This window comes from Stylophora pistillata, chromosome 1 (assembly GCF_964205215.1).
Source record: "Stylophora pistillata chromosome 1, jaStyPist1.2, whole genome shotgun sequence".
Classification (NCBI taxonomy): domain Eukaryota; kingdom Metazoa; phylum Cnidaria; class Anthozoa; order Scleractinia; family Pocilloporidae; genus Stylophora; species Stylophora pistillata.
In genome coordinates this window covers 27,645,664-27,660,020 of record NC_142519.1, presented here as the reverse complement: position 1 = coordinate 27,660,020, position 14,357 = coordinate 27,645,664, and the positions used below count along the sequence as shown (strand labels likewise).

Genomic DNA, 14,357 nt, shown 5'->3' with positions numbered 1-14,357 from the left:
AATGGAGTCTGAAGAGCCAATTAAATACCAAATTTTGATATTTGTGGGACTGTTTTTAAAGAGTTATTTAAGGACATCGATGTACTAGACGTCGATGCGGAAACCGAAACAGCCGCCTCGAGCGAAAATAGTGGGCGGAAGAGTACGGAAAATGAGGAGAATAAGAGAAAAAGAAGCATTGTCATCCTAGAAGACGATGAAATTGAAGAGTTCCAGAGCAAGGAGGTTGCCCAAAACGCTGTCAAAGGAACTGAGAGTGCTGTTCGTCGTCTTGAAGCCTGGTACAACGATCGATATGGTAAGAAGCTCGTGTTGTCACGTATCAACAAAACTAGTGCAAGCCACCTATTGACAGTTTGTTTAATAATAACACTTTGAATTCTTGCCAGATTAACATTCATTTTCCAACTGGCAAGTGACTTTGTCACATTATTAGAATGTTTATGACTGAAAAAGTCGAATTTTCAATAAATACTGTTCAACTTGAAGTGAAATACTGTTGAACTTGAAGTGAAATATTTGTACAATCATTTGAATGCGGCGGTAATTTGTTTGTGTAGTCAGCAACCCAATTTAGTGCAACGACGTCAATTTCTAAATTAGAACCAATCAGAGGCCGCAAAAGTGAGACGGTAGTACTAAGTTCTTATTAACCGAGTGGGAGGTCTGTATGGGAGAATCTTGACCGAGGTCGCCAGCACCAGCGACCGAGGTCAAGATTCTCCCATACAGACCGACCTAGCTCGGTTAATAAGATGTTTATTATATGCCTGTGTCTTATATGCCAATTTTTTTATATTCTTTGTACCTTTTTTTTCAAGACCGGTCTAGATGCCGGTCTAGATGGAAAAATCTAGACCGCTTTCAATATCAGGAGCCTATTACCCGGAGCTTCCATTTTCCATACTGACCCTCTGAGCCAACCCTGTCCCGTATCTTTCTATTTTTAGGAGCACCTCCCATGGCGGTTTTCGCGGGTGTTTTTATAATAGCCAATCATAAGAGAGCTGTCGTCTCTATTGTGTTACGTCTCTATTGTGTCATTTGCAGGCCGCACGAAAGTATTTCAACAATGGCGGAAAGCGCGGAAAGATTAAAGAACCCCCGCAAATATCTCAGTTCTAAAAATAAAAAGATACGGGACAGGGTTGACTCAAGGGTACAACTGAGATGCAAGCTCCAGGTAATGGGCTCCTGTCAATAATGATTTTAGCCAATCAAATTCGTGAATTCAGTAGTTCCCAGTCCTTGTGAGGCACAGCCATATAAAAATAACAGAAATATTGACGAAAATATTGATATATTGAATACGAACACGAAATATTGACGGCTCGCGCATAGCCAAAACTAGAAGAAGATCGCAATACATGCATTTATTTATCGAATTTGAATTTAGGTCATAGAGAAACGTACATAGTTAACAAAATAAAACCGCTAAAGTAATATTTTAAAAATCAATATTGAGTTCAAAAAGCTAGTCTGTAGAGTAAAGCAACCATGTGAACATGTGAGCGCATGATTACAACCGTCGATGTTTTTATTTCTTGATGAACTTAAACTCGATTTGAAAAATAAGCTTTACAGTTCTCTGTTAAAATTAAAAGCTCTTTCTATGCTCTCGACGACATTTCTTTACTTATGGTGGCTGACATAACTTTCTGTATCACGGCAGAGGGATATAATTTCCCTTATTGTTGCACTGGGATTTAGTCGGAAATAGATTGAAACTCACGGTCCCACCGTGAATCCGTTTGGACAACTCCCTCGTCAAGCCGCCTACGTCTGTCCTTTGACATGGTGCTTTTCCCGGATTGTTTTCCCTCCAGAAGGCCGTGCTGTGATATTTCAGTGTTCCTTTATCGCTGTAACTACAGCACGCAGCAGTCCACAAGTCGCTAGGCACGTTCACCCGGTAATCGCCGATACTGTCTTTGAAGTCGCTGAAGCCCCCTTTGCCAAAATATCTCGGTTTCGCGGATTGACCTGCTGTCGATGGGATAGCACCAACCACGATAAAAAACTGAACATTTGTTGCACCTTTCACTTGAGCACAGTTTTGATTTCCCCATGTAATAAGTCGGCTTTCGCAGACTTGCCAAGGTTGCGAATTAAACATTCCGAATTGAGGCACAGCATTGGTGTAGGTAAAAGTTGCTCTCTTCTTGGCTTGATTGTTGCGGCCGTATTGAGAGGCAATCAAGTGCCCGCGGTGTATTGATGTTTTTGGACAATTCCTGGGACGTTTTCTGCTTCCACTTGCTATCAACCACTCCATTTCAAAGAGGTACGCACCATTTAGTGTTTTACTTTTAAAGCAAAGTTCTCGCTCAGTAGCGCGTACGTAATCTCTATTTTCTTGTTGAAAACGCGGTTTGAGCAACCTGCTTTGTGAAAATCTAATGCGTGGTCGACCCCCTCGGTCTCTTCCTGATAACTGGGCCCCATTAATCACAGTGGCCGCATAGAGAGGAATTCGGTTATTACAGTCATAAAGAATCCCTACTGCTCCACCGCCTTCACACAAATATGCCAGGTTTTGCTGCCCTTGCTCGAAAAGCCCGAACTGATGCACACCTGTCGGCAAGTATTGTGCTAAGTTGCCATTCAGGTTTCCTTGTGCATCACAGGCCTCCATAAAGTTACATTTGCAGGCAGCTATTCCGTTAATACCAGTCCCACTACACTGTTGGCCCTTTACTTTGTGCAATAAACATCCAGTCATTAAGAGGAAGAATAACCTCATGGTCGATTATTTTGAGGATTTGCTGGCTACACGAACTACTTCTGGGGACGGTGTTTCAGTTTCCAAGCTGCATCTCCATCTATTTCATGCAAGACACATTCAAGAAAATCCAAATCCAATAGGATCCCACCGGTTGACTAGGTATTTATATTGACTTCCTTGGTCACCAATACATGAAACCTGACGTCCATGCCAAAATTAGTTAAAGACTGAACAGTCCATCAAAAATGGAATTTTTGGGTAATCAGGACCATATCGCGGCGTTTGACAATTTTTCAATATAACATCTTCAGAACACTTCAATACTGATATTGAATGCACAAAATATCACGAATGTTTTGCTGTCCATCACGCAAATGGCAAACAGATGCAATGAGAAGGAAGTCGTCTGTCTGATTCATGATTATGATATCACACCGAATTAGTTATCGTGTTAAAAGCCAGCCAACGAGTGGAAATCACGTTAATTCGACCTTCCTTTTCCCATAACGCAATATGGCCCACCATTAACAGTAAATAGAGATAATATAAATTTTCCATAAAGAAATTATGTAAACTACAGCCAGCCACGGTACCTAAGAATCACGGCGATTCTATAGGAAAATTCATTACCTGACGAGGGAATTCCGCGTTAAATTGCACGCGAAAACCGATATCGTATGAATCGCAGAGCGATGAGTGTGATATCGGTTTTCAAGTGCAATTTAACGCAGAATTCACGAGTCGGGTAATGAATTTTCCTTGAATCGTATCATTGAATAAAAATAGGAAAAAAAGAAAGCAGCAATAATATCGTTTGTTTTCATCCCAAGCGCGCGCCCCAGAAAGCCATTTTGAAGTCAACTTGGCAGAACTGTCATTGCGTTAGCGAATTGGAAGCAAGGTCAGTCGTGCACGGTACAACCTTGGACATCTTTTATTTGACCCTTGTTTTTAAACTTTTTAAATAAGCTTCACACTATTTAAGGATAATGGTGGTATTTCACTGAATTTACAAGCCGTTTATTTTTGACATCTTTTTTTCAAATTTCCACTAAATTTGCGCGAGAAGGAAAATAATTTACACCTTTTATCTCTTTGGTGGCAAAATGGAAAGAAATGAAGTGTGCAAGCGAAAGCACTGAAAGTTTAACATCGCGATTAATATAAGGTAAGTAGTGAAGTGTAAATACGTGTATTGATCGATATTTTATTCTTTTAAAAGCAAAGAAGTGTTTCATGAAAAGTCCAAAAACTTAGATCTTTTTATTTGTAGAAATTCACTACAGGCAACTGCCATTAGCTGAATCGTTGGGATGAGTATTCGACTGAAAGTTGATGGAAATATTCACTGGAGAGTTGTTGAACGATACATTGGTGAACAGTCCACCTAGAACTCTTGCTGGTAGACCGTCACTGCCGTTATTCATTACTGTTGTGTTATTACCAACTATTGATGGAAGTGCAGGGCTGTTAACATTAATTTCTCGCAAAGCTTCAGTGTGTGGATCGCCGCTGGCGTTAGCAGCTATGACAGTCCTAATGGTACGACTGAAAACCCAGCCAGCTTGCTTGACATCCTTCGTTGTTTTTCTAAAAGATTATGGCTGTAGGTGGATATTGAACCCGGGTTGACGTGACCTGTTCGCTCGGAGACTGTTTTTTCTGGGCCGTGTTCACAGGATTTTCTCGCTTTCGCGTTGTCGCGAGCGAAAGAGGTTTTTCATGCCTCCCCGAGAATTTATAGTTCAGTTCAAAACAAGGAAGAACCTCAGGCTCACTTTGAAAAACGCATTTTTTGTGTTTGGCTCTTTAAAAGGTAACAATGGTTTTGAAAACATTTTAAATTGACTTAGAAACCAAACTTTGTAACAATTTGACGATAGTAGTTGTTATGCTTACATAGATGCGAAACAATATCACTTAGCCTCGTTTTCAACTCGCAATTCCACGCTTAACCAATTAGATTGCGAGATTGTATTTAACGATGCGATTCGATGGCGTCTCGATCCACGTCATCTGACAATGCAATATAGCTGACATAAATTTAGCACCTAAATACCAAACATTTATAAAATATATTTTACCTAATTTTAAAAGATTGCTCCACTGTGAACATGAGAGACGTGTGATGAACATCTGTGTTTTTCAGTTCTACTGAATACTATTAAGTGCTAATTCCTTTCACAATGTATACCTATTTGCAGAAAAGGTAAGCTTAATTCTGTACTTCATCACTGACAATTGGTCATTCCACATAGCTGGTCTAATATCAACATGGAAGAGCTTTAACAAGGCTTACCATTGTGATAGCACAGGGGTAAATCTTGAATCCAAGTGCTATCCCGATGACAGAGTATTCACAGCACTTTAATAAAGCTCCCTCACCCCTAACTTTTCACATCGTACATGAAACATTTTCCTACTCGCAGAAATTAACTGATTTTCTGTTAGGATATCTGATTTATGCAATTTACACCAAATTGAAGATGGATTCCTGAAAGTGCGTGTACGCATGAAACGACGGGGATACTTTGCTTTCTATAACACAGTAAGCACACGAGGAGACAGACATGCATATGCATGAGTTAATTCGGTCAAAACAGAACATGATCAATAGTTACATTCAATAACAAAAAGGCTGCCTCCTAAGCGATGATAAGAAAGGGTGTTCGAAACCAACATCAAGCCGGGGTGTTTCTGTAAGCTGTGGTGCAACTGTGGCGACTGTTTCTTCCCGGGGAAACAATCTTACCTTGTCCAGTCTCTGGAATAAAAATTTGTAGGATGTCATAATCAGACTAGCAAATAAAAAAACCATAAAGCCATTTTCAATCACATCATAGCTTAGAGAGCGTTTTGAGCCACCTTAAGATCCTGTGGGACGGATATTGGACTTTTACCTCCCTTATCAGGTCATTAGACGTAAATATATCTCAACTTACTCTGACCATGAGCTATTAACAGCTTCTAGGAAATATCCAGAAGTTGTCTTACATGCAGGCCGGGAGGAATTGCGAATATGACTTAAGTAATTTCTTTGAAGTGCCCATGTCACAAAGTTTTTTATTCTGCCATTCAAAAGTCCACATTAAAAAAGAAACTTCTGCGAAAAAAATTTTATCGATTTAAACAAAACGCGAATTTTATATGATTTTTTTAATCTTATTTTTGTTTGGTACACCCCTTCTGCTGATCGAGAAAGTACGGGCTCATAAATGACGTAGATTAAGGAACGCTTGTTGTCGTGGCTCCCTTGTTTATTGCAAACGAATGAGGCTACCAATGAAAGTTGCTATCATCGTATACGAACCGACCAAATAATGTCCTCCATGGGGAGTGCTTGGTCAAATCTCTCTCCAGTTAATTAGCAACTGAGGTCGCGTTATCCTTAACCTACGTCACAATTCCTTTGTGACCGCGAGAAGTGGTGTGCCAAAATGGCGGTCAATTTCAGCGTTTTTAAAAAATCATAAAAAATTTGCGTTTTGGTCGAATCGAAAAATGTTTTCACGGAAGTTCCTTTTTTAATGTGGACTTTTGAATGACAGAATAAAAAATTTGGTGACGTAGGCACTTTCAGGGCTTTTAGGGAAAGGGATAGGGCAAGAACAATTTTTTAAGGGCGGTCTGTGGCATCTTTACGCTAATTCAAAGAGTTTGAATGCCTGTTTTTTACTTTTTTTTATGTCAATTCAGAGAAAAAGCGTTTCATTCTAACAGTTACTGTTCGCTTTGCAGTTTCTCTCCTCCAGCACAGTCTATTATGTAGTGCACTAAACCCCTGGCATTCCAAAGTGTTCTGACTTTTTCTCTGTCAAAGTAATTCTGCATCATTATACGTACGATAAACAAAGGCTTCTCTCTAGTATTAGATACATATGCCGCGAGCGTACAAATATGATATCTCGAAAGAACACGCCACCGATAGTATCACAAAATGGAAATGTGTTCCGGCATCGACCCTATGTATTGCCGATGCAAATGTTACCATTTTGAATCGAAGCATATCTGTTGTACCCAAAAACGATTAAAAACAAAGTATTGATATCTAACTTTGCTTTTAGAATGCCTGTTTTTTTCCTCTGGTGTTACAACTTCGGTTTAATTTTGAGTTTCCTCAGAAACGGGGTAAACAGATATTTGGGCTGTCTGTAAAACATGGTTGGTGTGCTACTTTGAGCCTTGACCACATAGTTTCCGGGAATTTATTACTTCAAACATCTGAACGGAACTGAATCCATACATATCAGTTCTTTTTATCAACCAACTTCGAAGGTTCATCAAATTCCTTCTAGCAAACCACCGCTCCTATTTATAGCGTGTATTGCCCTACTAAATTACCCGCGACTGGACTGGTAATAACTGGCCCTATATTGCCAGATCAATTGCAGCGTTTTTTTCCCACCAGGGTCGCTAAAGGCCTCAAACTCATTCACGGGTGGAGAAACTCTCGTATTGTAGCCTTAATCAGTAACAAATATTTTTGTGTAAGCTACTCTGCTGTTCTCACTGTAGTCAAACTTTGAGTTTCCTCAAAAACAGGATCAACAGATTTGGTTTTCCAAGATAAAAATGGTCAGTGTGCTGCTGTGGGCCTTGCCTACATAATTTCCGGGAACTTTTTCTTTTAGAAATCTAAACGGAACAGAAACCATACTCTTGCATCTCTTTAATTACCGACTCCGAAGTTTCTTCAAATTCCTTCTTGCAAACCGCCGATTCTATTCATAACGTGTAGTGCCTGTTGAATTGGCTGAATTACCTGTGACTGGGCTGCCAAGATCTCGAAAGATCTGACACTACGTTGCCGAACACTTGGCGACCGTCGTCGCTTAGGGCCTCAAGCCTTCTCGTAAGCGGGAAAACTCTCTTACTAAAGCGTTAATGATAAGCAACTATTCGCAGGCTTGTCCCACCGCCCTTTGATTAGATTGCATTAGATTGCTAAAATTTTATTTTGTTAAAAGATATAAAAACTTAGGAGTTGTTATAAGGTAAAATCAATTCTCCCCGTGTTTTCTAACGAGTGTTGGCGCAGACCTGAGAGGTGGCAATATCAATCTTGTGGATGAAAGAATCACTGTTCGCCTTATTTAACTAACTCATATGGCCATTTTCAAACTGCTTTAGGTATTCATTTCTAGCTAAATGTGTTAAGCGGAATTGTTTCACGCGAACAGCATCATTCACAAATCCACTTCCAAGTATGCATCCCCGACCTTTTATGTTGACCTCTCAGTCGCGTTACAGACCCTATGTGTCAGTGCAATAAACATATGTAAACTTATTTTGTTTGTGATGCCTACCAGGACTAAACAGATCCCCAAAAGTTGTCCTCCTTGCGTGGAGGAGACATTTGAATAAATCATGAAGGACCAGGAATGGGTAAGAATGGAGAAGAGTTTACAAAAAATATTCCAAATGGCTTAAGAATTGAGAAAATAGGTTTTGAATTGATGATGCACGACTGCTGTTAATGTTAGCCAAAATGATTCGTTTCCCGCTTTGAAATCGAGGGCCAAGAAACAGTCAGTTTACTCTTTTGACAAAAACACATTAAAGAAGGATGAAGCTTGTAGAAGTAACGTCCAATGCTTATGTTTACATGAATTCAAAATTTTAAATCAGTCACACTTCTAAAATTTTAATCTGCATTTTTTTATTAAATAAAAAATAATAAAAATAAGTATGTTGCTTTTTATATGTTATTTTTGTAATATAATTTTTTCGTATGAATGATATTTGCAAAATCAAGAGAATCTCAGATTCAATGTGCTGTAACATGTACCTATATGGCAGATTTAAGAAACACAGTGGATGTACACAGGTTATTAAAGGTACGATTGTATCTCGTGTACTCATTGTAACCACTTTATTTCGATTACCGATTTCTTAAGTATTTCAAGAACTCGTTAAATTCTCTTTAGTTTGATTGTGACAAGACCTTGTCATGTCTTGTTTCTCCGAGCAACTTTTTGGCAAAAAAATTAAAGAGATTTCGTTTGCAAGTTTCCCGCCAAAAAATATACAATATTACCTGGTGCAAAAAAATTGAGATCAGAGATGCCAATTTTCCTCTCTAAGATCTACTACATGAAATTTTAAGTTGAATTCATATAACCAAATTTAAACGAGTTTATCGAGTGTTCAATTCCTTGCACGAGATAATGTTTCAAACAGAAATACAAAGAAGCAACATGAAAAGAGAAAATTTTTCAAGGCCAAAAATACACTTTCTGTACATTCTCGCATTTATTTGTTTAATCTAAGCTTAGAAATTTTCATGTTGCTTCTGACAGAAAAATAACGATTTACTGCTTTCCCTTAGTTTGTAACTCAGGACTGATGAAATAACCTTGCTTTCGTTGCTCCAAATATTTTGTGAAATGTTCAGCAGGCAACCGTGGACGATACTCCTACTCTTGTACGTTGGATCAGCGATGATCTGATCGGCCCAAAATAACGAATATGAAATATAAATATAGAGGCAAGACCGATACAACGTAGATAAGTAAATTTTTAAGACGGAGCACTATATTTCGGCTGGTTTGGCCAGCCGAAATATATAACTATTCAATTGATTGGCTCCATTCTCCTAAGAAGTTGTTTTGTTTGTCATTAAATCGATCCTTTTATTCTATTCTATTGACGATTAATCAAAGGCGCGAGCTAAAAGCGAGATTTTTCTTAGACAGACAATAACAATTCAGTTGATTGGCTCGATTTAAAATTTCAGAGTATAAATTAGAGTCGGAATATCCTCTTAAGCTAATGAATCAATAACATCCTTTTTGAAAAAAAATGTCCTGTATTACAAGTAAAGCCGGTGGAAAATAGTATTTTTCTGCACGAAGTTAATTACAGATTAAGATAAAACACAGTGTCTGGTCGAAAAAGAAAAGGTCCAAGATTACTTTCTTGTAGGAAACGTAAGTTTGAAAAATGAAATTCAGAAAGACATTTTACTAAACAAAGGTGACCTTAAAATCCCAGCAGAATACTTTTCCGTCGTTATTTTGAAGATCGTCATTTCCAAGTGCTTTTGTTAGCTCACGTTCTAACTAGTCGTGGACTTGGTAAAATTATCTCTCAATTTGCATATAGTCAGGCAATTAAGGGAAAATATTCTCTGCCCTTCAAATAGTCCCGTTTTTACGATAGGTTTCTCTCGCATAATTCTTTGGTCCAGACTGTTGATTAATTGATTTTTGGTAATATTAAATAAAATGTTTAGGTGGCTGTAGTTCTGCGATTTTATTATAGCATCGTAATTTCTTCTGAACCAGACACTGCTTTATGATAAGCTAAACCGACAAGAGAACATTGACAATAAACATGTTTATTATGAGTGATTCACGTTAAGTCAACTTCGAACAGCGTGGTGTTTGATGTGCCTCCTGTGCCTGCAATTGTTGACAGATGTTAAACTGAATCAGTCTGTTCTGCGTCGAAAACAAGCTGGGTTGTTTGTAAAGTAGCAGTACTTATTGACATCTGTTGAAACTAGTCTGTTCTATGATAGTCGAAATCTTTCTGAAACTGTTGGTTATGGCAATGTCAAGCTAAGTTGTTTGTAAAGTGGCAGTAGTTGTTGATATCTGTTGAAATCAGTCTGTCCTATGTTGAAAGCAAGATTTCTTAAGCAGTCGATTGCGTAGATGACATACCAGGTTCTATTGTATGTTGGTAACCAGTTTTCTCAAGCAGTCGTTGGAAACGATCAGCAATGTAGGTCAAAGATTGAGTCGAGTCCCAGTAAATACTGTGGTTTGCAAGTGAATTGGACAGCAATACGTTTGCTGACATCACAATTTTTCAGTCAGTCCTTAACAATAATCAATTTACTTTCTGACTGACGAGTGATACAACGTTGCAAAATCCATGGGATGGTGCTGTAAGTGTCTTAGATAAAACGCATCGGTCAGGATTCAGTTGTTTCGTCATTTCGGTGAGTGTTCCTTCAGCGTAAGATTCTTTGTGTTTAATTGTCATGTTGCGCTTCTTCCAAACATAACGAACCAAACGGAAAAAGAATGAAAAATGCCATTAATATTGAGTTCTCTTGTCGGATGTCATTTACATCTTTATGGCCAGAAAAAAATCTCTGTAACTAAGGTGGTACTTATTGTCAACTGCACGATATTGAAATTGATGAATAATCAGTCGTAAGGAGCTAATCATTTCCCTTTTATTATCAAAAATGTTTAACGTCTTTGAAAATTCAGTGGAAATATTGCGCTGATTTTCTTTTTTAATTCTTATGTCCAGTTTATAACCAATCGATGCTTCTTTCTCAAAGAAACTGACGATTTACTTTGGAAACAGTGTCCTATTTTCTTAATTGACTTCCAGTTCCACCTTGGATTCATTCTTTGCAGCCATAACAGGTTGTAACTATAGCGACGTAATAACCTATGGTGACTCGAGGTACTGGGTGCTTTGCATTTCTGAAAATTTAAACTGCGTAAATTGGCGAAATTTGCAAGTCGCAAATTCGTCGTTGTTTTTGGTTTAACGAACCAAATTTAGACCCAGAAATCTGTTCCACAGGCTCAAAAACAAAATAGTGCTACGTGCGGTATTCTTTTTTTGAAAGTATCGAATTTATTTTACAATGAATTTGTGTCTTTCAGAATCGCTTCAAATACTTGTTGATATGCAAAACAATAAGTACCTCACTGAACTTTATCGTCTCCCCTATCTACTTAGTGTGGTATTTTTGAAGCCAACGCAGGTAATTGACAGACCTGATCTGATCAGTTACAATCAAAAGTGAATTTCTTGAATTATAAGTTCAGCCACCATTTTATTACAAATATGTAATAATGTGAAGTTCTTATCTTTGTCGAATCTTCTCTTCATTCCAGTGGTTCCAGTTGTCCACTTCATCAACAGTTCAGTTGCTTTCCTTTCCACAAATATGCTTTCCTAAAACACAATGACATTTGACTGATAAGCAACAGGCCAAATTTGGGTTAAGTAACAAGTAAAATACCTAATTCTTTAACTATTATTATAACTAGCAGGGTATAGATATATACGCGAGCTGAAAAAGGTCACAAAACTATTTTGCTAGATTTTGCTACGATTCATAAACTCTACGGGTTCAAGTTAAAGAAATTTGAAACACTAAGCAACTTCTGACTCGAGTCGATTCCTTAAAGAATAGAATAATCTTATGCACGAGGCCTCGTCGAAGAATTATGTCAGTTCTCTTGGTTTTCAGGGTAAAATGGTCTGGTTAGCTCTCTATTTTGAAAGTTTCACGTATATTCAGTTAAAGCTCCCGTCAAGAAGCTCTAGTTGTAGTAAATTAGTATATTGCTGCTTGTCGTCGAATTCGAGTTTTTGTCACCAACACCCAAAGCCGACTCAGTACTCGCGCACATGTTAACTCAGAATGTACCATTCTGAAACTTAACTCTCATATTTGCCAAAAACACCTAGTTCTATTTTTACCTTTTTTGAAGAAGTGTACACACTTCCTTTCTTGTCGTGAACGTTTCTTCATACATCTTCCAATTCAAGTTTATTTCTGCTCGTCCGCGGAGCTCATCAAACACGTCTTCACGCATCGAAAACTAACGTGGTTTGCTGTGATTTCTATGACCATGAATACTGATTAGAAACAACAACCAATCAGTGACGACTGCATCACAGGTATTGACGTGAGCACGATTTGTAGCACATTGTAGCAGCCGCCAATCAAAGAGTAAGCCGCAAAAGGAGTTTATTTTTTCTGCTAACATTTTTGCATGTTGACGGGCTTAAAACGGAACGTATTTCGTTTAATTTTTTTTCATGATCGTGGAATAAATATTACTAATCTGAAAAAAGTACATATTTGATATCATTTGTGCGAGTAAATGAAAATAAAAAAGTAAATCGTTGGTGATATTAGAGAGAGAGTTGGTGATATTAGAGAGAGAAGAAAAATAGAAGGAAGAAAAAATATTTAGCCCTTCCTGTGCTGCAATTACCCTTGAAGTAGAGCCCTTATCCATGGCACCACCACGAAACTACGCTGCTATAAGCTGCATTTTAAAATTTTTGACAGGAGCGAAAAGTGCAAAACCGAACTTGAAACGAAAAATAGTAAAGCTTTCAAGAATGAAAACATTTACAGAAACGAACTTGAACCCTCCCAGAGTTTCAATGGGAGAATAAAATGAATCGCCTGTGTGCTTCTAAAGAATAATACAGATATGGATCAAGATTAATAACGATAAAAGGAGATGTTTTCTTTTCCTAAAAAAAAATCAGCTAAAACCATTGCTTTCTTAATGAGTTACATCACGAAATTGAAGGGGAGAGGATTGGTTGCAAGGGAGTCTGGAATAAAAATTGAAAAATCTATTATGAAACTTAGGGTGGTTACTTTAATAAGTCTAAATTCAAAGAAAAATAAATAAAGAATTCCACCGGTCATGAACTCGGACCGATCACAAAGTAGACGGATTTCATATCCACCACGCAACCTTTAATTTGAACGGTATTTTATTTTTTCTGAATAACATGTTTAAAGTGCTGATCAGGTTATATCGAGGGCTTCCCTATCAGGCAAGGGGTATTTTGTTTAAAGACTATTTTTTTTTTTTCAGATATTGCAACAAGTTGATGAACACATGGTACGCAAAAAATCAGGCCAACCCCCGGGACAGAATAACTGGATAACGCATCATTTCTCGACACTCATTGGATATGCACACTTTTTCGAACTCTTTCTTAGCCTTAAAAAAGGGCCGTTACGTAGCTTTGTTTGGAGATTGTTTGCTAATTATTTTGCTCTTGTCTTCTGATTTTTCTCCTTACATATCTAACACGTGCAGAAAGGTCGTATGTTAAATTCATGAAAAGTGATCTTGTGATGAATTTCTCATATCATATAATTAACGGGAAATGTTTAAAAAGCTGAAGTAGCTAATGGCAGTTAAACCCTCTCACTCCCAAGTTCTCATTCGTAATACTCCTTTCCGTGGCCCACAAGTGCACACCGAATTAAAAAACTCTACGCCAAATTCCAAATGCCCACACCAAATTCAAATTGCTCACACCGAATTCTAAATCTCCACACCGAATTCTAAATCTCCACGCCGAATTCAAATATTGCTCACACCGAATTCTAAATCTCCACGCCGATCAGGGAATTTATGGGTCAGTGGCTGTTGCCTTAGAAGTACCCAACGGCTGTTGCCTTAGAAGTACCCAACGGCTGTTGCCTTAGAAGTACCCAACGGCTGTTGCCTTAGAAGTACCCAACGGCTGTTGCCTTAGAAGTACCCATCGGTCCAGTCTCCCAGATCTTTGGAATTCGGTGTGAGCAATTTGAATTCGGCGTGGAGATTCAGACTAGGTTTACACTAGAGGAGAGTTTTCCGGATTCGTAAATGTTTCCGGATTCATCAATTTTGGAGTATTCGGATTCGTAGGCGTTTACACTGAAAGGATATTCGGATTCCTCACCGTTTACACACAATGACAACTCCGGGAACATTCGAAATGGAATGGTTACCAAGCCGAGTGTTGTTTCGTCGTTCGATCGACAAAGTGAAAATGCCTCTCCCAAAAAAGGCTAGAGTAGATCATAGTTAGTAGAGGGGAACTGGTTATGAAACCCGGCAAACTTCAGAGA

General features: G+C 38.3%; 1 protein-coding gene and 1 long non-coding RNA gene across 2 annotated transcripts; one reads left to right on the top strand and one right to left on the bottom strand.

The window, feature by feature from the left end:
- Nucleotides 1-1,358: 1,358 nt before the first annotated feature.
- Nucleotides 1,359-2,961, bottom strand: LOC111322770 (uncharacterized). The gene has a single exon (XM_022925936.2). The coding sequence runs from the start codon at nt 2,741-2,743 to the stop codon at nt 1,664-1,666; it is 1,080 nt and encodes a 359-aa protein (XP_022781671.1). The 5' UTR covers nt 2,744-2,961; the 3' UTR covers nt 1,359-1,663.
- Nucleotides 2,962-3,502: 541 nt separating this feature from the next.
- On the top strand, nt 3,503-13,432 carry LOC148741943 (uncharacterized). The gene is made up of 3 exons (XR_015999490.1): nt 3,503-3,893; nt 3,999-4,934; nt 13,327-13,432. It is a non-coding gene; the product is annotated as an uncharacterized LOC148741943 (long non-coding RNA).
- Nucleotides 13,433-14,357: the final 925 nt, after the last annotated feature.

Excerpts from the sequence above, each read along its gene's own strand:
- LOC111322770 (XM_022925936.2), bottom strand. The coding sequence starts at position 2,743 with ATGAGGTTATTCTTCCTCTTAATGACTGGATGTTTATTGCACAAAGTA.